The sequence below is a fragment of the Podarcis cretensis genome, assembly GCF_951804945.1.
Source record: "Podarcis cretensis genome assembly, chromosome: 5".
Taxonomy (NCBI): domain Eukaryota; kingdom Metazoa; phylum Chordata; class Lepidosauria; order Squamata; family Lacertidae; genus Podarcis; species Podarcis cretensis.
The window spans coordinates 40082167-40106660 of NC_137174.1; the positions used below are offsets into that span (position 1 = coordinate 40082167).

At 43.1% G+C, this 24494-nt stretch overlaps 1 protein-coding gene and 1 long non-coding RNA gene across 5 annotated transcripts in view; one reads left to right on the forward strand and one right to left on the reverse strand.

Annotated features, from left to right (window-relative positions):
* Positions 1-24494, forward strand: part of LOC307217356 — a 33058-nt gene that overhangs the window by 2823 nt on the left and 5741 nt on the right. Inside the window, exons 1-4 of one of the 4 annotated variants that reach the window (XR_013839570.1) lie at positions 84-902; positions 15573-15697; positions 18452-18613; positions 20738-21912. This is a non-coding gene — a long non-coding RNA (uncharacterized lncRNA). Of the gene's footprint in view, positions 1-83; positions 903-11382; positions 11473-15572; positions 15698-18451; positions 18614-20737; positions 21913-24494 lie in introns of those variants that run through there. The other 3 variants (XR_013839571.1, XR_013839572.1, XR_013839569.1) reach the window with 3 other exon arrangements.
* On the reverse strand, positions 9483-16171 carry LOC307217350 (vertebrate ancient opsin-like). The gene is made up of 5 exons (XM_079978468.1): positions 15398-16171; positions 12529-12739; positions 12332-12449; positions 11186-11425; positions 9483-10397 (listed from the first exon to the last, which is right to left on the reverse strand). Exons 1-5 carry the CDS (start codon positions 15762-15764, stop codon positions 10167-10169), a joined length of 1167 nt encoding a protein of 388 aa, XP_079834594.1. The 5' UTR covers positions 15765-16171; the 3' UTR covers positions 9483-10166.

Consider the following 24494-nt stretch of genomic DNA (forward strand, 5'->3'; position numbering starts at 1 on the left):
TCTCAGCAACATAACAAATCACATTATCAATTAGCTTTTACAACAGTAATGGCATCTCATAATATATTTCGGCAGGAGAAAAAATGGCACTGCTTAAACCTATGTAACCTTTCAAAAAAGTGAATGAAGGGACCCGTGATTGAATTTTATTAATAATATTAAAGGACAAGAGCGTAATTTTGTGTGATGGGTAGTTTTCCGAGAAGATTACAAAATTGCAGTGCTGTAAATGTGCCATACTGGAGTAACTTGCTGAGTGAAAATAAGAGAACTTTGCAAATTAGTATTTGTAGCCTAACCTGATTGGTAAGAGCTTCCTTATTATGAAAAGATAGAAGTTTTTCAGGGCCAGTTTGGACATGGTGACAATTCAGTGGTGAAGTTCAGTGACCACCTTCCGCTGTGGGCAGGAAGTGACATCCAATGCAGGACATGGAGTGTCTTCTATCAGCTTCAACTGGCCCTGCTGTGACTTTGTCTGGAAGGGGAAAGGTTTGCTTCTTGTCTATGCTCTGATAGCCTACAGGCTGGATTACTGCAATATGTTGTACATGGGCCTGCATTTGATGACGGTTCAGAAACTTCAGCTAGAACCAAACGCAGCAGCAACTAGGAAGGCGTGAACATATTACTCTGGTTCTAGCCTGACTGTGATGGCTGCTAATTTGTTTCTGGGCTCAATTCATAGTGCTGGTTTTGACCTTCAAAACGCTATATGACTCAGGTTTCTGAGCACATCTTACCATATGAACCTGCCTAGACTACATTCATCATCTGGGCCCTTCTTTGGGTGCCATCACCAAAACAAGTGCAAAGCATAGTGAGCGGACAAGAGACCTTTTCTGTGATGGCCCTTTATGTTTGGAACGCTCTCCCTGGGGAAGCCATGATTTCAGCACCAGGTAAGAATGTTTTAATTTTTTCAGACATACAGACATCTTAAATGACTGGGTTGTTAATCTGATTTTTAATGTGTGCTTTTAATCGTAATTGTACTGGTATTGTGCATTGTTTTAATATGTTTTCATGAAGTTTTTAGTTCATTTTTAAAAATATATTGTAAATAACGTTGAGACTTTGTTTCATATAAAGCAATATAAAAAGGTAAAGGGGCCCCTGACCGTTAGGTCCAGTCGCGAACAATTCTGGGGTTGCGGCACTCATCTCGCTTTACTGGCCGAGGGAGCCGGCATACAGCTTCCGGGTCATGTGGCCAGCATGACTAAACCGCTTCTGGCGAACCAGAGCAGCACATGGAAGCGCCTTTTACCTTCCCTAATAAATCAGAGCAAGGGATTACCCCGCTTCTCTAGCAAAGGACATCATCCATCCTGCTCTGAAAAAAAAAAAAAGGCATGTAGCTGCACTCCCTTGAGTTTACCCCTCCACTTAAATGTTTATATTTTCTTTCAACAGAATAATTTGCCCCATGTATACAGTGGTGCCCCGCAAGACGAACGCCTCGCAAGACGGAAAACCCGCTAGACGAAAGGGTTTTCCGTTTTGGAGGCGCTTCGCAAAACGAATTTCCCTATGGGCTTGCTTTGCAAAACGAAAATGTCTTGCGAGTTCCTGCGGGGGTTTTTCCCTCCCCCCCCCCTTTTCCTAAGCCCTAAGCCGCTTATCAGCTGATCGGCTAAAAGCCGCTAAACCGCTAATAGCGCTAATCCGATAAGCTGTCAATGGGCTTGCTTCGCAAGACAAAAAAAACGCTATACGAAGAGCCTCACGGAACGGATTAATTTTGTCTTGCGAGGCACCACTATATTTAGCTTGCATGTTACTCTGCTTTATTGACATCAAAGGATGTCCTTTCTAACATGGATTCAGTACATCTGTGTAATTGGTTTTCCGCCCCCGCCCCCTACGTTTTTATATACCGGTATTACTGGCAGTGAGAATGTAAAATGGCCTCACCCACTGAAATAAATTTACAGTGGAGTTCTCCAGGCCTTTCCGATTCTTCATCAGTATGATTCAAGGGACGTGGCCTGCAGCTCTACTCAATCAAATACGGCTGTGATGGCATATATAATCTAACTGTTTGACATTTTTATTGCAATTCATTGAGACTAAAGAGAGATGACTACATTAATATCTTGATGCAGCTTAGTAATAGCTGGTATGAAACTGATGTGCCAAATTACCAAAGAGCCCTTAAATTCTCCTGCAGGCTTTAACTCTTTGTGACTATCACAAAGTGAGGTTTCAGTGTGAATACCATAAAAAAAAACCAGCAAAACCTTTTTACCAAGAACTAAAATAAGCAGTAGTAGAGTTTTGGTTTTTTGGAAGGAGCATTGTTTTCTGACTACTTAGAAATGTTGGTTTTTAAACATCTGGGGTTATAATTGCAGCAAGGATTCCCTGAAGAATTTATATTTTTAGCTTCTACATCCCCAAAGGATTTGGGAACAGGAGCATTGATCCATATATTAAATAAGTTTTTTTATTTAAAAAAATCAACATAATTACACTCAAATTACAGTGGTACCTTGGGTTACATATGCTTCAGGTTACATATGCTTCAGGTTACAGACTCCGCTAACCCAGAAATAGTACCTCAGGTTAAGAACTTTGCTTCAGGGTGAGAACCAAAATCGTGCTCCGGCGGTGCGGCTGCAGTGGCAGGCCCCATTAGCTAAAGTGGTGCTTCAGGTTAAGAACAGTTTCAGATTTAGAACGGACCTCCGGAACGAATTAAGTACTTAACCCGAGGTACCACCGTCCCCCTCTGTGCCAAAGTCCCCAAAAGGCAGTTCCAAAAAAATGGTTAGGCTCAGATTTTTGGTGGGTCTCCAGAGTTGCAAGACAAGCACTGAGAGTGCCTCTCTGCATTCCCCTGATATTTAAAATTGGCATACGAATCATGGTATTATTAAATGTTGGTGCGGCATCCATTTCTTTTCCATTTCTGCAACAAATGCGGGAAAGTGTCCATAACATGCAATGGGGGGAAGTTGATCAGCGCTAAGCTTATGTATTTAAGCCATAAAACCCAAAGTGCCTGTTTTCTAGGCAAGTTCTAATGCCTTCACTCTCCAGGAAGTTTTTGTGGGCACAGCCTCAACCATAGGCTCTCTGTTCCCGGACTTTGGGAAGGGCCAAAGCTCAGTAGTAAAGCATCTACTTTGCACGCCAAGAGTCCTAGTTCAATCCCTCTCATTTCTAGGTAGAGCTGGAAATGTTCCCTGTCTGAAATTCTGGAGTGTCACTACTAGTCAGTGTAGACAATACAGAGTTACAATGGTCTGACTCAGTAAAAAGCAGCTTCCTATGTCCCAGTGTTCAAAAGTTAATAACTGGTTAGGGGTATCTCACCCATTGCTTTCACCTCTGCTTCTCAAGCCTTCCGCAGTTTCATTGAAGGAAGGTTGTGCTAATGTGTTACTCTCATATTGCCAGAGAATATCCACCTCAGCAAAGTTTGTTGCTAAATGGCCTTGGTCCATTTCTAAATGGCCTTGGTCCATGTCATTGCAGTAGGAAAGCCTATCTTAGGGACAAGAATAGCATTTGGAGACCATTCAGATGGAACCTGGCAGCCTGGGAGAAAGGAAGTGCCACTTGCTAATACTTCCTCTCACCCTTTATCTAGGACAACCAAAGTAGCCTGAGTCTCAGCCAAAATATTGAAAGCAGAGTATTTGATAGAAAAGCTCAGTGCAAACTTCTAAGTGCAGAGTACTGCTAATAGCAATTACGTACGGTTCCTACAAAACGAGAGCACGATTTCCCTTGTAAACAAGCTGTGTGATGGATTACCATTGACATGTTCTTTAAAGACAAACACAAAGTAATTATCCTCTAATGTCATGGTAGATTTATAAGGAGGTCAGTTGGTTTGTCTAGGCTGCATCATTAAAATGAAATAACCAACTTGAGAAACAGAAAGAGGTTGTAGCTGCAGGATGCTAATTTAGCAAATTGTGCATAATGCCACGAAATGTTCCTTGGTAAATCAGTGCAATTTCTGATCACCATCTTTGTCATGTGGCAGAACTCTATCTCAAATACTCCATTACTGACTATATAAAGAGTGGTAATCAGAAATATTAAAAAAAATAGTAAGCTAATATCACTTGTGACTATTAGCACTACCATGCATGTATGGGGTGGTATCCCTGTATGAGCTCTTTTCCCACTGCACAACTTTTTAGCATGCTAAAGTCATAATATTAGGTCATCATCCAATTTTTGAAAAAGAATAAGGCACCTTGCTGCTATAAATATTATAATATTTTTGTTTGCTTAGTATTAAAATGCCATTCTGTGGGAATATCTATCATACACAAAGTTTATTCCCCGCGTTAAGAAACATAAATACCATCAGTTATGCAGATCTGTTATCAACCTTAAGTGAAACACACAAGCTACTGGTTAAGTAGAAGGCATAGGTGAAGAGAATCATAGCAGTTTTTTATGTTTGCAAAGCTGCAGACTAATTTTGGGCTGTGGACTGGGTTAAAAAAGTTAATAGAAACCAAATTATGTAGCATTACGTATCAGTTTCTTTGTTTCCAAGTTTGGTGATAGGTAATTCCCTTATATGAGTCAGGCCTACCATGTGTTTGTATGAGCATCCAGTTGCTGCAGCTACTGAGGAATCATTGAATTGATTGCAAGGACTTGTGTGAATAGCATACCCTCAAACATTTCTCTGGTGAAAATAGGGACGTCCCATTCCATAATGATGATTTTACTATTTATACTCCCCTCATCTTATACATGTTGGAAGCTACCCACTTCCAACATATATAAAAACATAATCAAACATTAAACTTTTTTTTAAAAAAACAACCTTTCCTTTCAGATGGCTCGGGGGTCAGATAACTCCATACCCTCCAACATTTCTCTAATGAAAATAGGGACATCCTAAGGGAAAGTGAGATATTCTGGGATCAAATCAGAAGCCGGGACGGCTTCTCTAAATCTGGGATGCCTCTGGAAAATAGGGACACTTGGAGGGTCTGGTGAATAGGTTCTTTCACTGATCATGATCTAATTTATCTCAAACTCATCAAAACAAGTGGACATATATCAGAAACATCTTCATAGATATTTTGTTTTAAAAAATTACTACATGCTGCCTTTCATTTTACAAATGCTCAGGGGAACTAGCAATATTTTTAAAAATGCATTACAGTACCACTCAGAAACACGGCATAACAGAATGATAAAATCCATAGCTGGATTTTAGCTGCATAGCTGGATACAATAAAATCAGCTTCATACTTCATGCTGAAAAACTTCACCAAATAAATTGTTTTCATCAGAAGGAAATCTGGTGCAGGGCAGAGAAACCTCCCTGAAGAAGGCACTCCACATTGCCCAGTATCTGCTGGAAAATATTGCAGAAGGAATAAGGCCTGCACAAAGTTAAATTTCTGAGAAGCCTTGTGGGAGATGGCAGCGGCAATGGCTTTCAGAATGAGGGTGAGCAGAAACCCTGCTCACATCAGACTGTGAACAGGAGACATTTTCAACAAATGAAAATGACCACCCAGGTTTTTCCATACCCTTTGTGAAATGGAGGTGGAGGAAGTTAGGAAGATGCCTTATGCCCATAGCTGTCAACATTTCCCTTTTTTAAAGGGAAATTCCCTTATTCTGAATAGGATTCCTCGCAAGAAAAGGGAAAGGTTGACAGCTATGCTTATGCCAAGTCAGACCATTGTTCCCTCTAGCTCAATATTGTCTACACCAGGGGTAGGCAAACTAAGGCCCGTGGGCTGGATCCGGCCCAATCGCCTTCTCAATCCGGCCCGCGGATGGTCTGGGAATCAGCGTGTTTTTACATGAGTAGAATGTGTCCTTTTATTTAAAATGCATCTCTGGGTTATTTGTTGGGCATAGGAATTCGTTCATTCCCCCCCCCAAAATATATATATATATATATATATAGTCCGGCCCCCCACATGGTCTGAGGGACAGTGGACCAGCCTACGGCTGAAAAAGGTTGCTGACCCCTAGTCTACACTGACTGGTAGCAGTTCTCCAGGACTTCAGGCATGAGTCTCTCATAACCCCACCTGGGGATGCTGAGTATGGAAGCAGAGGCTTTCTGCTTGCAAGCCAGATGTTGTGCCACTGAGCTATGGCTTGGAGTGGGGCCTGAAATTCTCTTCTAGGAGGGGGTGTTGGGGTGTGGGACTAAGTCACATTCGCATGGCAGTTTATTCCTTTTCCCCATCATTTCCTTAAGCATTAATTGCCACACAATGTAAAATCCACTTCTGCAAATAAAGAGAAATATAGTGCAGGTTTAGTGTTCATTTCCAGTAAAGCAGAAAAGAGTGCTGAACTTGAGCGATATTATGCTATATTTACAGAAGTGGCTTTTATATCATGCAGAAGCTCAGCTATAATGTGGAAATAGGGAAACATCAAGTAAATGGAATAAACTGCTGCGCAGATGCAGCCATACAGTCCAAAGATAAGCATTTACTCCAAACTAAACACACACACAGGCCTTTCATTAAGTTTCAATAATTTTTTAGTAGTTCGGTTAGTATTACTGGTAATAGTTTTAGGGTTAGCATCTTTTTCTTAGCTGATGGTTGCTTCGGGGTAGCTATTTCTGTTGTCCTACTATGAGATATTTTTCTTTTGTGTGGAAGTTATATAACGGAGAAGGTTGTTGGTTCATGTCATTTGTGAAATGCAATTATGCATTTTAAATATTGTGTTTGTGATTTTCTAAGTTCTGTGAGCCACCTGGAGGCTTTGGTGTAGGCAATTCATGAATCAAAATGTTCTCATAATTCATAACAATTAATGATGATGTTCATCCATCTAGTGAAACAACGGAGGTACAATGTCTGCTTTGTTTCTATACGAACACTGTACTTAAGTGGACTTTTGTTCTCCAGTCTGTAATATCCACAAGCCCTCTGAGCACTCATGTTTCGGCTTTCACCCCATGCAAGCCCTTGCTATTGTAATTCTAATAAGCGTCACAAGCAATTAATCTAATCACTCTACATATTCTCTAGAGGTAAAAGATAATTAAATATTAATCCTTGCTACAGCATCTTATGATTTCTTTTAGTTAATCACTCTTGCGACTGGCTGACCTGAGGGAGTATATCTGTAGAAGAAAATTATTCTTAACACAAGGGGAAATGTGTGTGTGTGCACGTATGTGTGAGCTAGAGACAGACACACAGATGTATTTACCCACTCAAATATTGAATTGGCCACAAGAGGGCTCCCTCGCCTTCTCTATTGAGCTTAGAGTTTTGTTATATTGGTACACAGGGAGACAAGAAAGTGCCTTACATTTTGTACACACCATACATTTAAAGCGCATTCCCCCCTCCCAAAGAATTCCAGGATTCTTTGCAGGAGGGGAATGTGCTTTAAACATATGGTGTGTATACAGCCTTATACACAGGAGTCATTCGATGGGTCTGTACAGTGGTACCTCAGGTTACATACGCCTCAGGTTACATACGCTTCAGGTTACATACGTTTCAGGTTACAGACTCCGCTAACCCAGAAATAGTGCTTAGGTTAAGAACTTTGTTTCAGGATGAGAACAGAAATTGTGTTCTGGCGGCGCGGTGGCAGCAGGAGGCCCCATTAGCTAAAGTGGTCTTCAGGTTAAGAACAGTTTCAGGTTAAGAACGGACCTCCGGAACGAATTAAGTACTTAACCTGAGGTACCACTGTAATGGCTAGCAGCAGCTATCCAGGGTTTCAGGCAGGGGGTGTGTCTGCCCCCCACCTAGAGATGCCGGTGTTTGAATTTGAGACTTTCATGCAAAGCAGGTGCTTTACAACGGGACTGCAGTCCTTCCAAATGTGCTCTTAAACAGTTATGGGAAACGGGGGGAACAATCTCCCATTGGCTGCATCGTTCCTTGTGAATTAGTGGTTGTACTTTGGTTACTCTGTCTACAGTGGTTCTTCTCAAAAGGTGTGGCAGGAGGATTCAAGGACAATCAAAGAAACATTTAAACATATCAGTGTAGTGTAGTGTACAGTATGAAAATTAAAAAAACAGAAACAGTATCCACACCTCTCTTCAATAGCACTGGCTATTCTTCTACAGTTCTGTTAACGTTGTGAACAGGGATTTTCAACTCTGACAAATTTGAATGATCAGAAAAGATAAAGGCTTATTTTCATTGATGAGGAGATGAGAGTTTGTCTCAAATTACACCTAATATATATATATATAATTCTATGATTCTTTGAATTTAAGGCAATTCAGGGTTCTTCAAAGCGAGTTTGGTTCTGCTATCCTGGAAAACGCCATTTATTAACAGGAAACGGTGAGCATCATCCGTGATATACCACTTTGCTCAATTATCCCTTGATGCAATTAACATTCTTGCCAGACTTTGTAAATTATGTGGCTTTCATGTCCTCTGCATGATCCATATATCCTGAACTAAAGAAAAAGAGCAAAGCAGGCACACCTTTCAATGGGGAGGAAATAACAGAACATAATTGAATTGTTGTGTGTGGCTCAAATCGCTGATGAAATTATTCTTAATCAGCTTGTGTTGGAGGGTGATCTTGAACACTGTTCGGTTTAAAGGCTGAATTGTTTGGAAAAGAATTCTAGGAGTTCAAATGATTTCAAAATTACATATGGTCAAAGATTGGGAAATTGTTTATGGCATTGGGGAGAGGTAGGTGTGTGGGTGTGGGTGTGGGTGGGTGTGGGTGTGGGTGTACACAAACACAATCACACACACACACACTGTATTACACAGTTCTCTCATGATGCCACAGCATGGATGACAGAATCATTTGTAACCAGTTGTCGTTTCTGGCTCAGCCATTACTGGGAGAAACCTGCTGAGCGATAATGTAGCTTTCCGAGCTACCTAACTTGATGAAATCACGGATTTGGGGGGATGAAAGGTAGAGAGATGGAGAAAGATGGAAACAGGCTCCAAATAACTTTTCCCAAAAAAATTGCCCCTGTTTTGATTAAATAAAAACATATAATTACTACACCATTTGACTCACTCTAGGTCCATGTAATTGCAAGAAGGAAATCCCATTAGTTGTTTTCCTAAAGCAGACAGAGTGGGAGACTGGAGGTGGCCTGGGGAAACAACTGAGTTAACAAAACTTAGTTCTCCCAATGCCTTCATCTCCTTCCTGAGTGCTGAATCGCCTCACCAGTTTTTGAAGGATTGCTGATGACTTTGTAGGTTGCACTAGTGGGGACTCCCCCCCCCCAAAGGCTCCTAGCCCTGGGATGGGTCAATCTCCATTCTGATAGCAGTGGGGAAACAATGAACAGAGAGGGGCAGGCTTTATGTTAGGGAGGCAGAACCTCAGTTAAGTGTTTTTATTGATTTACTTGATTTAGATCCTGACTCAGCCATGAAACTCACCTTGGGTCAGGTCACTTATCACTGAGCCTAACCTAGCTCACAGGGTTCTTGTGGGGATAAATTGGGAGCATTCGGTTTCTCTGAGCTCTTCGGAAGATGCGCAGAATGACAAAACACAGTATATGCAAAAATAAATACGGCATGTTTATGTTACATACAGAATTTCTTAAACCGTTACACCTCAGACTCTCCTCTCCTCTGAAAATATCAGTCCGCCTCATTTGTAGATGAAGAAGGAAAACAAATTGCCAATCCAACAATTTCAAACAATTTCAGTGGAAAAAGAAATACAGAAAATATGAAGAGTGATGTTAAGACTCTGGAGTAGTAAACTGTCTCCATAAACAATTCTTTGTTATTTTCTTAAGGTCCATAACACAGATGGTATCTTCCAAATGTTACATTAATGCTAAAGCATGTGCATTAGAATCGTTTGAGGAAAAAGCACTAACAGCACAGTCTTATGTTTACCTACTTACAAGTTAGTCCTAGGTAAGTGTGCATATTATTGTAGCCTAAATGGATTCATAATGTTACCAGCTAATGAGCATGCTAAGCAATTGGCCTTGACATTCTTGTTGGTTGCCATTTTGTGCAAATGAATGCTAACAATGGAATGGTTTACAGTGGGGACAGGGAACCAGTGGCCCCCCAGATGTTGTCGGATTTCATCTCTTATCAGCCTCAGCCAGTGTGGCCAGTGGTCAAGGATTGGGGATGGGGAATCATAATCCAACATTATCTACAGAGTCACAAGTTCCCCATCCCCAGTTAGTAGTCCTGGCTCATCATCTTGAAGAGTTGCATTCACACTGGACAAACTTGATTTTCTGCGATGGTCAGCTGGGCGAAAGAATGACAGCTGCTTTGCTCATCTTCGCTTCTCCGGCTGAAGACAGTAAGAGGCGGTGCCGCTGTGGACATCTCTCCGCCATTTTTGCTGTGTGTGAGCACTGCCCTTTCTGAAATGGGGTTCACGTTGGAGTCAGCAATATCTTGGCCACTGCATCGAAACAGTTGGATGAGACACTTCCGGAACTAGGAATGAAATCACAAATAATTATTGTTGTGCTGAAATTATGGGAGGTGTCCTGGAAAGCCATTGCAGGGGGCTGGGCTAGATGGACCTTTGGGTCTCTTCCAGTTCTACAGTTCTTTGTTTCTATCTATGTTGCATGTTCAAAGCAAAGGGTACACATGCCTAAAATGAACCACTAAAACAGGCGTCAGCAAACTTTTTCAGCAGGGGGCCAGTCCACTGTCCCTCAGACCTTGGGGGGGGCTGGACTATATTGGGGGGGGAATGAACAAATTCCTATGCCCCACAAATAACCCAGAGATGCATTTTAAATAAAAGGACACATTCTACTCATGTAAAAACATGCTGATTCCCGGACCATCTGTGGGCCAGATTTAGAAGGTGATTGGGCCAGATCCAGCCCCCGGGCCTTAGTTTGCCTACCCATGCACTAAAACAACATAATGGGCCAAGCCCCATCATCTCCTAAATCAGAGTATTCTCCCAGAAGGGGGAATGGCAGCCAATATCGTGGACAGTCTTCATCCCACACTTTCTAAAACCCTGCAACTGATTTTAATAGAATTACTCTGAAGTAAATACATTCTGGAATGGAAGCCAGAATCGATAGCGCATATAACAAGCTGAATAAAGGATGTTATAAATCATGGGAGTGAAGCAATAATTTAACACGTAAGTGGACAGAAACAATTTGTTAAAACAGGAATGGAAAAAAACAAACCAGAAATGTTCCCCATGGACTCAGAAACAATTTGGTTTAAATACCCAAAGATGAGGTGTGCAGTACCTGACTGTTCATAAAGGCATAGATAACTGGATTATACACCGTGGCCGTTTTCGAAAAGAAAGCTGGAATGGCAGAGAGGCGAGGGTCCAGTTTGATGGAAGGACAGGTGGTGACCAAGATTGAAAAGGCTGCGTAAGGAGACCAGCAAATTAAAAACGCAAGGATCATAATGACAACCATTCTGGTCACCTGTCTTTCAGGCTTCCTTGTAGAGCCCAGTCTGCCTTGAGTATCTGAAACCTTGAAAAGAGAGAGTGGGAGGAGATCTCGTCAAAAGCATGAGCAAAGTAAGGGCTTTCTACCTAGATGACATCTGCAAGCAGGGATACCAGTAGCATTTTTTAGACTCAGTTTATTTGTTTTCAGGGATGACATATCTTAGCAAACTCCAAGTTTAGAGCACGTGTTTGAAGCCCAAGAGTATTCTGCCTGGGCTCTCCTTGCTGCTGGAGAGTGTGGTAAACTCTGTGTTTTGAGCCTAGGCTGGCACCCAGCCAATTCTTTTGTTATTCACCCCATACATGTGGGTCATAGAGATTCATATATTTAATTCCCCTGCAGTTTTCAGGACTCTGAACATGTGTGACTCTCCTAACACATCTGCACTTGCAACTCTGTAGACGCTGTTGTTAAGATGAACCAAGCTGAAACGAAGTGCACTGTTTGCAAAAGGGAGTGGCATGACAAGAGATATTGCAGTACCACCACTCTTGGCACGATGGAAATGCCATCACCAGACCTGCACTACTCATAAACATCCCCCTGAATAGCACCAAGTGGGTCAGCCGCACAGGTGACGTCGTTAAGATTTCTGCTGCTCAGCTGAGCATCTAGACATATTCAACATGCTGCTGGCCTAGGAATCTGCACTAATCAAATTGCAGCCTAAGATGTGCACAATATACATGACTAATTAAGATCCCAAAGTTTGGAAATTTGATCCATACAAAATCTAATCCTTTGACACAAAAGCCCAGTTTAGACTCAGTTTATTTGTTTTCAGGGATGACATATCTTAGCAAACTCCAAGTTTAGAGCACGTGTTTGAAGCCCAAGAGTATTCTGCCTGTGCTCTCCTTGCTGCTGGAGCACTCCTAAAGCACTCCTTCAGAGGGATTCGTATCTCTTGCAAATGTTCTCACCTACCTTTCTAAGTTTCCGCATCAGTTTTCCATAGGATATCAAAATCACCAATAAGGGCAGGATAAAACAGGTGGTGAAGAATGTAATGATGAAAGTACGGTTGTTGTAGTCTCCAGAATACCTATAAAAACCACACAAGGTTTTTAGGTTCTGCAGGATTAGGGCTGATCAAACAAATGCCGTACCCCGAGCTACCTTACCAGTTGGGTTCACACGTAGTTCCAATCTTGCTAGTAGTGTAGCTGCTCCACCCCATTGTAGGAGGGATGGTCCAGATGAAGGAGAAAACCCACACAAAGGCTACTCCCAGAGCTGCATGCTTCCCCCTGAGGCGCATGTTTCCCAGGGGGCGGCAAATCACAATGTAGCGCTCAAACGCAAGCAGAGCAAGGGACCAGAGGGCGACTATTCCTGCAATGAGAATGAGCTAAATTAGGGGGAAGAAGAAGTTGGTGTAACATATTGCAAGGATGGGGAACCTGTGGCTCTCCAAGCCCCAGCATCTTTGACCACTGGCCATGCTGGTGAGAGTTGGGAGTCCAACAACATTTAGAAAGCTACAGATTTCCCACTGGATGGAGTGCTGGACTTTGACTAGGGAGATCTGAGCTCAAATCCCCAATCAAATGGACATGTGAAGCTGCCTTGTACCAAATCAGACCAGGAAGCAGTTCTCTAGGGGTTTTCTCTCTCCTTTCTGGAGAGACAAGGGACCATCTGCAGGTTGGTCCCTTAGGACAAATGAGGCACTGCTCCCACCACCTCAGTCTGCCATCAGCTACTCCCCACTCGCCTGCTTTCTTCAGTCCAGGGAGCGGCCAAATATTGTTTAGAATGACTTCTTTTGGGGCTATAAAAACAAAGGCAATGCATCTGATCTGAACTGGAGGCAGAGCGCTCAGAGAAATGGGATGCTTAGAATTCTGCATTCATGGAACTTTCCAGGATTAGAAGCAATTTGGCACAGTTCAGCCCATTTAAAATGCCATTAATTCTAAAGGGGGGAGTTGTCTGTGTTTTATGATGCTGCTAAAATAAAGGAGACATGAAGGAACTTAAGTTCAGTTGCATGATGATGATATATGTGAGTGGAGAGGTTGCTGGATGTTACAGGGAAAGCAGAAATGTACAAAAAGAGTCATTGCAGTGATGTGGTTAGAGTGTCGGGCTAGGACCTGGGAGACCAGGCTTCAGCTCCCCACTTGGCCACGAAGCTCACTGTGTGACCTCAGGCCAGTCCCTGCCTCCCAGATGAACCTACCTCACAGGGACGTTGAGGGGATTAAATGAGGAGGAGAGGAGATCCATGGACACCACCTCGCGCTCCTTGGGGGGAAAGTGGAATATAAATGCAATCAGCCAATAACAGATACAGAAACTCTGTGTGTTGTGCACTGATTAACCTTATGTTGCGAGAAGCACTGCCAAACACATGTCACTCATGCACCCAGTTAGCAGAGCTTCCTTTCAGCATGTACAAGCTGCTCAGCATTTACAAGGAATCATTTTAGGAATGGTAGGGGAGGAGGTAGGTTGTGGTTTGGGAGGTACAGTAATATGCCACTGAAATGCTCTAGTGACAGTAGAGGAAGGCAGATATTCCTGCTGAGCAAAACAGAAAAGTGACTGAAGAATAACTTTACCCCAGTCCAGTATCTTCTCCCTATAAGTCACACATCCTGCAGGAATTATAGCCTATGGCATTGGCTAGCCCAGCCTGTCGCAAGCCAAACTTCTCTTAACCCCTTCTACCGGCTCTTAAAATGTGCATTACAGAATATAGATGCTATATTCACATTGGCTGTTTACCTCCTTGCTTTGTGTTAGGAGCACTGCACTGTGGAAGAGTTCACTCTTTGCCAGCAGTCAGTGTTGCTATTGCTAGAAGATTTTTTTTGGGGGGGACCTCCCATTGCCATTCCCCTGAGGGTGCTTGAAAAAGGATGTGATGATTGTCCTAGGAAAGCATTATTGCTCTTGACCTGCAGACGGAAATAGCTCGTCGCACGACCCTTTCCAAAGGCAATTTGAAGCATGGGTCCATATGGAACAATCATCACCAAGACCCAGTGTGCAGTTGTAAAGTGGGTAGTATATTAGATTTGGGCTAGGGAATCCTGGGTTCAAGGCCCGAATACAACTCTGAAGTTCCCTCGGTGGCCTTAAGTTGCTAGTCCTCAACTTCATGGCATTACCGTGAGAAGAAACTGGAAATACATATATCTATGTAAAATGGGACAGTCCCAAGTTTAATCCCAATGGGAACATAGGCAGTACTGGACCGGTGGTCTGACTCACTTAACAGGCAGCTTGCTATGTTTGTAATCCAGCATAATTGCCCTGAAGTAGCCATGTGGACGGCACAAAGATAGAACCAATTAACTGCTAGATTTCACCTAGGAATGCTATTTGACAAGCTAGGTGCAAGTGTGTTCAGAGAATATGAAGATTGTGAGGATTCATTGGCTAGCAGAAGGAGCCCTCTTTGGGTGACCTGAGATGCAGAGTAATTGACCAATTAACCAGATGAAGCACCACACTTAATCAACGAAGAGCACTTTAATTGGTTAATAGCCCTGAGTTACAATACCGTTATTTTTCAGGGAGACACGCTTCAACATTATCACTTCAAATTATAAAAGGTCCCCCAGAAAGCATGTCTCATACCTCCCCCCTCACCCTGGAGTTTGGGTTCTGTAGCACACAGGATTTCTTCCAGTATATGTGCAAAGAGATAAATCCCTATTAGCAGTCGCAAAGGCACTTTTGCTAAATCTCACAAATGGATAGCTGCTAGCAAACCTTGCTATGTTATCTTCAGAATGAAAAGCTCAGTAACAGCAAGCGCAAAAGAACTCAGCAATCGTCCCAAGATACAGCATTTCTGTGAGCCGGTCCCTTTTGCCTGCAGGCTGTAACAGTGCAGCCCTATGCATACTTCCTTGGCGAAGTAAGACTCAATGGGATTGACTTTGGAATAAGCATGCATAGGATTGCACTGTTATTTAAATGCATCTGCAAGTGTAACTTACATCGAGGGCTGGGAAGATCAGTAACCTTTTCACTTACCAAAGAACGTGACCGCAAATCCTTCCAGCACACATGCCCAGTGGCCCATGAAAAAATAACCCTTCAGATTAGTCAAAAAGCTGATTGTGCCCCCAATCAAGGAGACCAGGAAATCGGCCACGGAGAGGTTCACGATGACATAGTTTAGAGGCTGCCTCAACTGTTTGAATTTCAGAGTCACCAGGATGACGGTAAAATTCTCAAAGAGGGACAGGGAAGTCACCAAGAACATCAGAGCAGAGAGAAGGTGGAAGTTCCAGGGTTCGATGAAGTCCAGGGGTTGCAAGAACGGATCCAAAGGTGAGGAACTTGCTGGGGGATCTAGCAGCAAGGATCCGTTTTCAGGTTCTCCCATCAGACCATCCATTTTTGTCTTTCAACATAGAAGAACAAAGCGTGCCAGGGAATATCAGCACAACTAATCAATCACAGTCATCTTCCTAAAATGAAATTTCTTCTTTATAGTAGAAGGTTTGGTTTCTTTAAAAACAAAGGAACAACACTCTTGCAGTCTTGCAAACTAAAGTTCTGAATGGAAAGGAGTTTGGTGCTTGTGGCGGGATCATGCCCAAGCAAAGGAGTCTCTGGCAAGCCATCTGGTCTCCTCCTTTTTTTCTCTTTGCAGCTGCCACCGTCTCCCTGCCAGCAAGATTAAAGGAGCAAAGGGCTTCCTTCTTGTGATTCTTCAGTGAGGCAGCCAACAGCAGTGCAGGGATGGCCCTGGCTGCAGCTGCTCTAGCAGGGGAGAGATGAGGAGGCTCAGGCAGGCATGCCTTGCCTGCTCTCGAGAATTAGAGAGAAGGAGCCTTCTCTTCATTAGCCAGGAAGGGGGGAAAACGCCTTCCTCGTGTTCTCTCACAGCTGTAATTGGAACAGAGTGGAGGTTTCTTTCTGCCAGATCTGCTGGAAAAGAGGATGACCAGACAGCATCACAAAGGCAATTGGATTGATACCTGGGCAGGTAGATAATGAGGCACAACGAACCTCTTTGGCACCATTAATGCAGCGACACTGAATGCCTACAACTAAATTGTGGCAATTACTGGCAAAAATTGATTTTTAAAGTATATCATTGCATAGAGGTGGCGGTGACATTACTTTTTGTAATGTCTGTTGCCTTTTCTTCCAGTAGTGCATTCAAACAATTTGTTTTAATAAAATGATTTCTGATTTCTAGAGGGAACAAATATGCTCCTCACACCTTTCCATGATCATAACACCCTCACCCCTTTTTTATAGACTCATGGCAACAAAGCATTGTAAGGTTGGAAGGGAACTGAGGGTCATCTGGTCCACCTCCTGCATTGCTCGAATCTCAGTAGGGTGAAGGCTCCTGCCTGATATCAACAGCCATATGATTGCTGCATTGTATGTAGTGTCTGCAAGCTTCTCTGGTTAGCAAATTGGCTCCAAAAGGCTGGTGATCCCTATAGTCAGAACTGATGGGAACTGAAAGCTCAGAGCACTGTCCTACACAGAGGTGTAACCAGACTCCTTTTAGAGATGAGTAACTGCTGCATTTGAAATGATTGGATTGCAAGCAATGTAGATGGTAAAGTTGCCTGCTTGTAGTGGAGCTTGACTGGAGACAGCACAGCCCAGAAGAGGCAGAGAGAGGCAGCACTTAGGACCACCCACCATCTAAATTTTGCACCAGGGGCCTTTTGTATCCCAATCCATCTTCAGCTGGGGCCTTCTCTGTCTAGACTTTAAACTAGCCTCCCTGAAGCCATATGCCAGGCCCCCTCTTGGCCACTTTTAATTAGTCAATGGATAGATCAATTTTATTCAAGTGCAGTTGTCCTAGCACTTTAAAACAACCTCACTGAACACAGTTTCTGAAAGCTAGGTACAATATTGCTCTTTGGACAGATAGCAGAAGAATCTACCTCTGAAACAACATGCCTCTTTCCCCAGCCATTCAAACAATATGGTCACAATTTATAGATCCCAGCAAATTCCAGAATAGTTCAGATCCTGTATGTTCATTTTGGCCCAAACAGTTTATATCTTGTTGCCTGGTTGCAATCCTGGTGTAGTTTTCATGCCATAAAGAGAACACTTTTCAGTGTTTGGTCTGCAGGGTCTTTGAAAGGTTAACCTTTTCTGCAATCAACAGTGTTTCTCTGCAAATATTTTGTAAATTTAGGGCAGTTCCAACACACATATTTAAAGCACATGGTATCCCCCAAACAACCCTGGGAACTGTAACATGTTAAGGTCTTAATCTCAGAGCCATGGGTACATTGGGGAAAATATTACTTCATTGCAGGGGGTTGGACTAGATGACCATCATGGTCCCTTCCAGTTCTACAATTCCATGATTCTATGTTCAGAATTATAGCTCTGTGAGGGGGAAATTACACTTCTGGGGTTCTGTTGGGGAAGTCATGTGCTTTAAATGTGCATTAGATGTGCCTTTAAATGTATGGCGTGGGGATCTGTCTGTAGTCAACAAATCCATTGAGCCTGAGCTTATGGCTAAAGGGCAGCAGACTTAAGTGTGAATATCATCATTTTACCTAACACAGCTGCAGAACAAAAAGCAACTGGAGAGAACTGTGCTAAATGATATCCAGTGTCAGAATTGTATGTGGCAGTTTGAAAACATGAACTGAATTTACTAGTCCCTGGAGAGAGGTGCTAGAGGAAACAGGATATTAAATCAGCAAGATATGAGTTGCTGTTATTCTTGGATTTACTCCATGGAGCTAAAATTGAATAGATGAGAGTCTATTGGTCTCACAAGGTGATGGCCTCTAATGAGATGGGGTGCAAATTCATTCACAGAAGTGGCTATGAAGTGTGGCCACAGATCCTGAAAAACCTCATGTGCCAGTCAGTGTTACATTATGAAAGCCTTCACTGTGCAGAGAACCTAAGACTCTAGGACTTGGGTGGAGGTGAAACCTGAGGAAAGCATTTGCTCACATTGTCAGTAGTTTCCTCATTGGTTTTTGTTGTTGTTCAAACAATGCAGGAGGGTTGGGTGAGTAGACCTTTGACAGCAACGCCACTGCAGCTCTGCTACCCTTCATTTTATGATTTCTTCAGCCAACAGGTGATAGTCAGTTTTGTGGTTCAGCTCAGCCTGTCCCCACCCCAACAGCCAAATGAGCTCCCATGCTATAGCTGTAGGAGTGTAGCAATATCAAAGCAAGAGAACATTGACAACTGCAAGCCTTGCCAAAACTGAACCAGCATGGTTCTGCAAAGGTAAGTCCTATCAGAGTTATCTGAGAAGTAGAGGTGATCCAGCTTGACACAGTTTTCTTGGACTTTCAAAAAGCTTCCAACAAAGTATCTCACCTAAGGACTCTTGAATAAGCTTAACAGTCATAGAATAGGCATCTAGTTGGCCATACGAGAATATATGCCTACATCCCAGGCACTCCCTACTGAGTTGCTTTAGGTTGCCTTTTAAACTTCTGACAATGGTCCTGATATAGCTTTGCTCTAATTCATTGTGAGAAATTAAAATAGCAGCCTTAGTGGTGACTTTGGGGGGCACAGTTTAAATGTTCCACAATGCCCTGGTGTGATGTTATGTCATGGCATTGTGGGAAGTTAGAATGGTGGCTCCTGGAGTCAGCCACCTGCCACTGCCAGGAAAGCCCAAGGGGGCCTACCTGGGCCTCTTCTGAGTGAAGAAAAAGGATGTGTGAATCAGCTTCTGCCAGGTAAAGGTAAAGGTACCCCTGCCCGTACGGGCCAGTCTTGACAGACTCTGGGGTTGTGCGCCCATCTCACTTAAGAGGCCAGGGGCCAGCGCTGTCCGGAGACACTTCCGGGTCACGTGGCCAGCGTGACATCACTGCTCTGGCGAGCCAGAGCCGCACACGGAAACGCCGTTTACCTTCCCGCTGGTAAGCGGTCCCTATTTATCTACTTGCACTCGGAGGTGCTTTCGAACTGCTAGGTTGGCAGGCGCTGGGACCGAGCAGCGGGAGCGCACCCCGCCGCAGGGATTCGAACTGCCGACCTTTCGATCGGCAAGTCCTAGGCACTGAGGCTTTAACACACAGCGCCACCTGCGTCCCATCTGCGTCCCATCTGCCAACTGGTTGCTAAATGTGTTAACTGATCCCACTAAAAAGCACTGAAGGGAAGAAGTGATTCAGTCTGTGATGACAGATCTGCAGCAGCCCATTCACAGTCCTGATGTGATAAAGATGAATGTGTGAAACAATCTTCTGTTGTTGTTGTTGTTGTTGTTGTTGTTGTTGTTGTTGTTGTTGTTGTTGTTATATTTACCACCTGCCCTTTACCATAAGGTCCCAGGGTGTGCCACAAAATTTAAATACAACATTAAAAATAGTTTAAAACTTGGGAGACTCCTTTTTATATTGGATTACCTCTAAACTGTCAACAAAAGTGCTTTCGCAGTTTGATAAACTGCCATTATGAGATGGGAAAGGATGGTAGGAGTGTGAGAAGCGGTGTTTCATTACATAGGGGAAAGAAATGAAAAATGAAAGAGCAGTAAAGTTAGAAATCAGGTCAGGAAATTAGATCAAGAAGAGGAAAACAGCTAATCTTTGTTACAGTGTCTCTCATGTGGAAATCCGGCTTTCACCAATTTTCTGCCTAATCTGGAGAGAGAAATTTACATAAGGACTATGTTTGTCTGTCTGTCTGTCTGTCTGTCTGTCTGTCTGTCTGTTATATTAAGAGAGAAGGAGGGAAGCGTCCAGTTTTCCAACTTTTTCACATTTGAAACCTAGTTTCAGATCTGTTTGCCAGGATTCTGACTAGCCAGTGTTTGATATTTCTTCGGGAGTAGTTAAGCTGGGAGATGGCATTTTGATATCTGCAGATCTGTCTTGGGTGTTTTGAATGGGACCAAACTCATTCCTGGAAAGGGGATGGAGCAGGGCTGTGCGTGTGTGTCTTTGTGTACAAAGATTCAGACTTGCTCTTTGAGACAGAGAGTGAGATATGCAAGTTACCTGAAGCACCCTGGGTATAAACTAACTCTCTCTGGGAGGGATCTAGTTTGAAGCAGTGGGGGTGCTGGTGTGTTGGGAGCACAAATAGGCTGCATTCCAGTTGTGCAAGTTCTTGGGCAAATGTGAAGCTTTCAAATGATACAGCAATACTATTGGCATATGCCAAGGTCTCATGATAACCTACTTTGTTCAACTTAATTATGAATCTGAACTGCTTGGTTCTGGCCTTTTTGGCTGACAACTGACCTCAGGTCCCAGCAAAACCCTAAAAAGTGGGCAAAGTTGATTGGTTTCCCACACACACAGGCACACATAAGCCTAATAACCAATCTCCTTTTGCTGTCACATTCTCATACAATTTTCTTTTTGCCATCTTTTCTCTGTTCCCTAGGTGCAGCTTCTGAATAGGATCCACTTATTATCAGATAGAAGAAGAAGAAGATCTGCCTTCAGGAGGAAGAAACACATCCCTGATGCAGCCTGAAAAGGCTACACTACATGCAAGAGGCAGAGGCTACAACAGAGAAGAAGCCAGCAAAATGTCATTGAATTTGCAGACAAGGCGTCTAATATATTGATGGAAAAATTGGGAGGGAATATGTTCTAAAGGCTAGACAAGCCGTGAATTTAAGGCATCTGTTTTACAGTTACTTTTTGCTGAGAAGTGCACTGTACATTTTATAGCTATATAAAAGGCAGGAATTCAAGAGCAGAACTTTTTTTTAGCATGGCTAGGAATATCCATAGATGTCTGCCTGTCCTGCAGCCATTAAAGGTACAGCCTTTGTCAGGAAAAAATAGAACAGCTGTACGTTGATTTAATAGCAGTCAGAACTTCAGCCAGAGTTGAACATGGCATGAATGAGCCTTGGCTTGTGTCTGTCCCTTGTCTACTCCTACTCCAATGCGACCACATGAGAAGATCATTTCAGTTATTCCTTATATCCTATTTCTCCCACCAGAGGGAAGCCCAAAGAGGTAAACAGCAAACAACTTGCTTAACACAAAATATCATTTTGGAGGAAGTAGATAGAACTTGAATAGGCCTCTCACTGGGACAGCCTAGAAGATGTTCCTCTGCTGGCTGGTGAATGTTCATGGCAGCTGAGGGGGAGCACCAGAAGTGATGGAAATAAGCAGTCCTCCCCTGGCTTCCAGCTTGTTACTTCATTTGAACACAACAAACTGATGTCAGCTTTAGCTATGGTTTCTTTCAAATAAGCTGAACATTAAACTAAGACAAACTGCAGTTAGTTTTACATATGGCTTCTCCAAACAAGCCAACTTCAAACTGCGGCTTATGATGTTGGCTTATTCAGATAAACCATGGGTAGGCAAACTAAAGCCAGGGGGCCAGATCAGGCCCAATCACCTTCTAAATCCGGCACACGCACGGTCCGGGAATCAGCGTGTTTTTACATGAGTAGAATGTGTGTTTTTATTTAAAATGCATCTCTGGGTTATTTGTGGGGCACAGGAATTCATTCATATATTTTTTCCAAAATATGGTCCGGCCCCCCACAAGGTCTGAGGGATAGTGGACCGGCTCCCTGCTGAAAAAGTTTGCTGACCCCTGAGATAAGCCATAGTTAGTACTAATACCATGCCTGTACCGTAAGTACAAACTGCATTTAGTTATACAGTATGCAGAAGAAAACGCTTCCAATCATCTTACATCCACACTGGAGAGGGAAGAGACCAGCTTGTGCCCAGAACATTGAGCTATGGTTTAGTTAGTTCATGGGTCATGATCTGTTTTCAGGTTGTTCATATGTCTTCTTACTACAGTGGTACCTCGGGTTAAGTACTTAATTCATTTCGGAGGTCCGTTCTTAACCTGAAACTGTTCTTAACCTGAAGCACCACTTTAGCTAATGGGGGCCTCCTGCTGCCGCCGCGCTGCCAGAGCACAATTTCTGTTCTCATCCTGAAGTAAAGTTCTTAACCCGAGGTACTATTTCTGGGTTAGCGGAGTCTGTAACCTGAAGCGTATGTAACCCGAGGTACTACTGTGATGGCTCACTCTATGATTTTCAGTGGACTTCTCTATCACTTTCCTAACCACAAAGGCCCATTGTTTATTTTTTTCTTTAAAATTGGTTTTTTTTTGTGTGTTTTTTTTTGCTCTAGGTCAACAGAGCACTTTCATCCACTATTAATCCGATACACCTAAATTTCCTGATATGCACTTGAATCCCTCCCACAAAATACTGATAGTATGGAGCCACCAGAATAGAAAATTAATGTGGAGTGAGGGGAAAAGCCCAACTGTAGAAATGACATAGCATTCAGCCCCCACCCCACCCCAAAAACCAACTGCTGTGACTTTAATTCTAACAGCAACAACAAATTAGTTAGCAATCACCCCTGCTCTGCAAAGCAATTTGGTTGCACACTGATATTTTCAGCAAGCAAAGCAATACAACTGCATTTTGTGATGTAGCAACTAGGCTGTCTTATGCCACTAGGTGTAATTGAATTACTTCTGGAAGATGACAAATTTACAGTGTATCAAATACTTTTGGCTCTGTGTCATAAAGCTAACCTTGTCCCCATTTGTTAATTGCCTCCTCATTTTCTGATGGGCATTCTGATAAATGCAGGCCTCTGGCTCTCAGAAGTTGTTTTCATGTATTTGGGAGCCTTCACTGATGTCTTGCTTTGATGGCTCATTTGGTCTGCCAGGCTTGTGTATTCCTCAGTTTGTCTGCCGGAGAAATAACTTGTTTATTTTGTCCTTTAAAAAGTTCTTTTTTTCCTTATCTAAACCCACACACACAGTTAATACCACTTTATCAGACACAAGACTTTGTAACTTTTAATATGTTTCTTTTTTTTAAAAAAAATGCAAACCTAGTTATTTATGCTGAGTTCATTTCATTTATAATCAACTTTGCAATGTATGTTTTTTCTGTGCAGAGTTTGTGGAGTTCAAGCCATGCTAAACCAAGCATTGTTAGGTGGTTTTGTATCTGTGCAAAGTTGCCTGATGCACACCTGGGAAGAGCCTTGGGTATGTTAACAGCTGGACAATGTGCTGCCATGGGAACCAAATAGGTAGCCAACTGCTTCTCAAGATAAAATCAGGCTGGGCAACAGTGGGCGTCATGCAGTCCTGGAGGCCTTCATGGCATGGCCTGTGCTGTTGTCCATGTTGCCATCTGCTGCTGAACTTGCACAACCTTCTTTGCTTGAGTGCCCCAACTCCCTGCCCAAGCATGGAGAAAGGAACACTTTGCAAGCCCTTTCCTGCCCTGTGTAAGATTGCAGCTTAATCCCAGGCAAGGAAGGGTTACTAAGGGCTGCACCTCGGCTTGCTTTGCTTGCCAGTTATGCCTAAGCCCCCCCCCCCGACCCTTAGACCTTGCCAAACCTACCTACTCTTCCCTTAGACCTCCTTCTACTCCTTCCTCCAGCTCCTACTACTGACTCACACCAACAACGCCATTTCAGCCTCAGCAGTGGAGAGTGATGAGGGCAGACAACAGCAGAGTAGGACACCTGGTGGGCAGCTGGCCTGTCCTGACATTTCCTCCATGGGTCACCTCTAGGCCACTCACCTGCCTGCCTGCCTCCATCTCTGTCTCCCTCCACCACTTCCTTCTCCTCATCCTCCAACGATGCTGCGATGGCCCAGCAGCTTTTAGAAGTCTATTGTCATGTTGTAACTCATAGCTCTATCTGTTGGCAGCCAAGCAAACTGCAGTGTGATGACAACCTTGCCCTTTTATTATATGTAAAGATAATCATACATTCTTAAAAAAAATACAATCTTTTCTTGATTGCGGTATGATGTCCATCTATAACAAGTCTTTTAAAAAGTCATGTGCTTAGTAACATCTCCAAATCCTAATTATAGGATTATAGTTGCCAAGTTAATCATGTGAAAAGGATGCTTTCCACTTCCCTGATCTGATCAGATTATCATTTTTGAAGAAGACCCAGCAAGGTCAGCCTGGCCCTTTTGCTGACATCCTTTTGGCACCAGGTAAAAACTCACCCTTTCTCTCCATGCCTTTGATAGACTGAGCTCAGTTTGTTTTATTATTAGTGCGCTGCGAAAGCTCCCTAACATTGTTTTTTATACATTGTATGAATATGAATGTTTTATGTGATTCCCCCATGGTATAATGTATTATGTATATGTT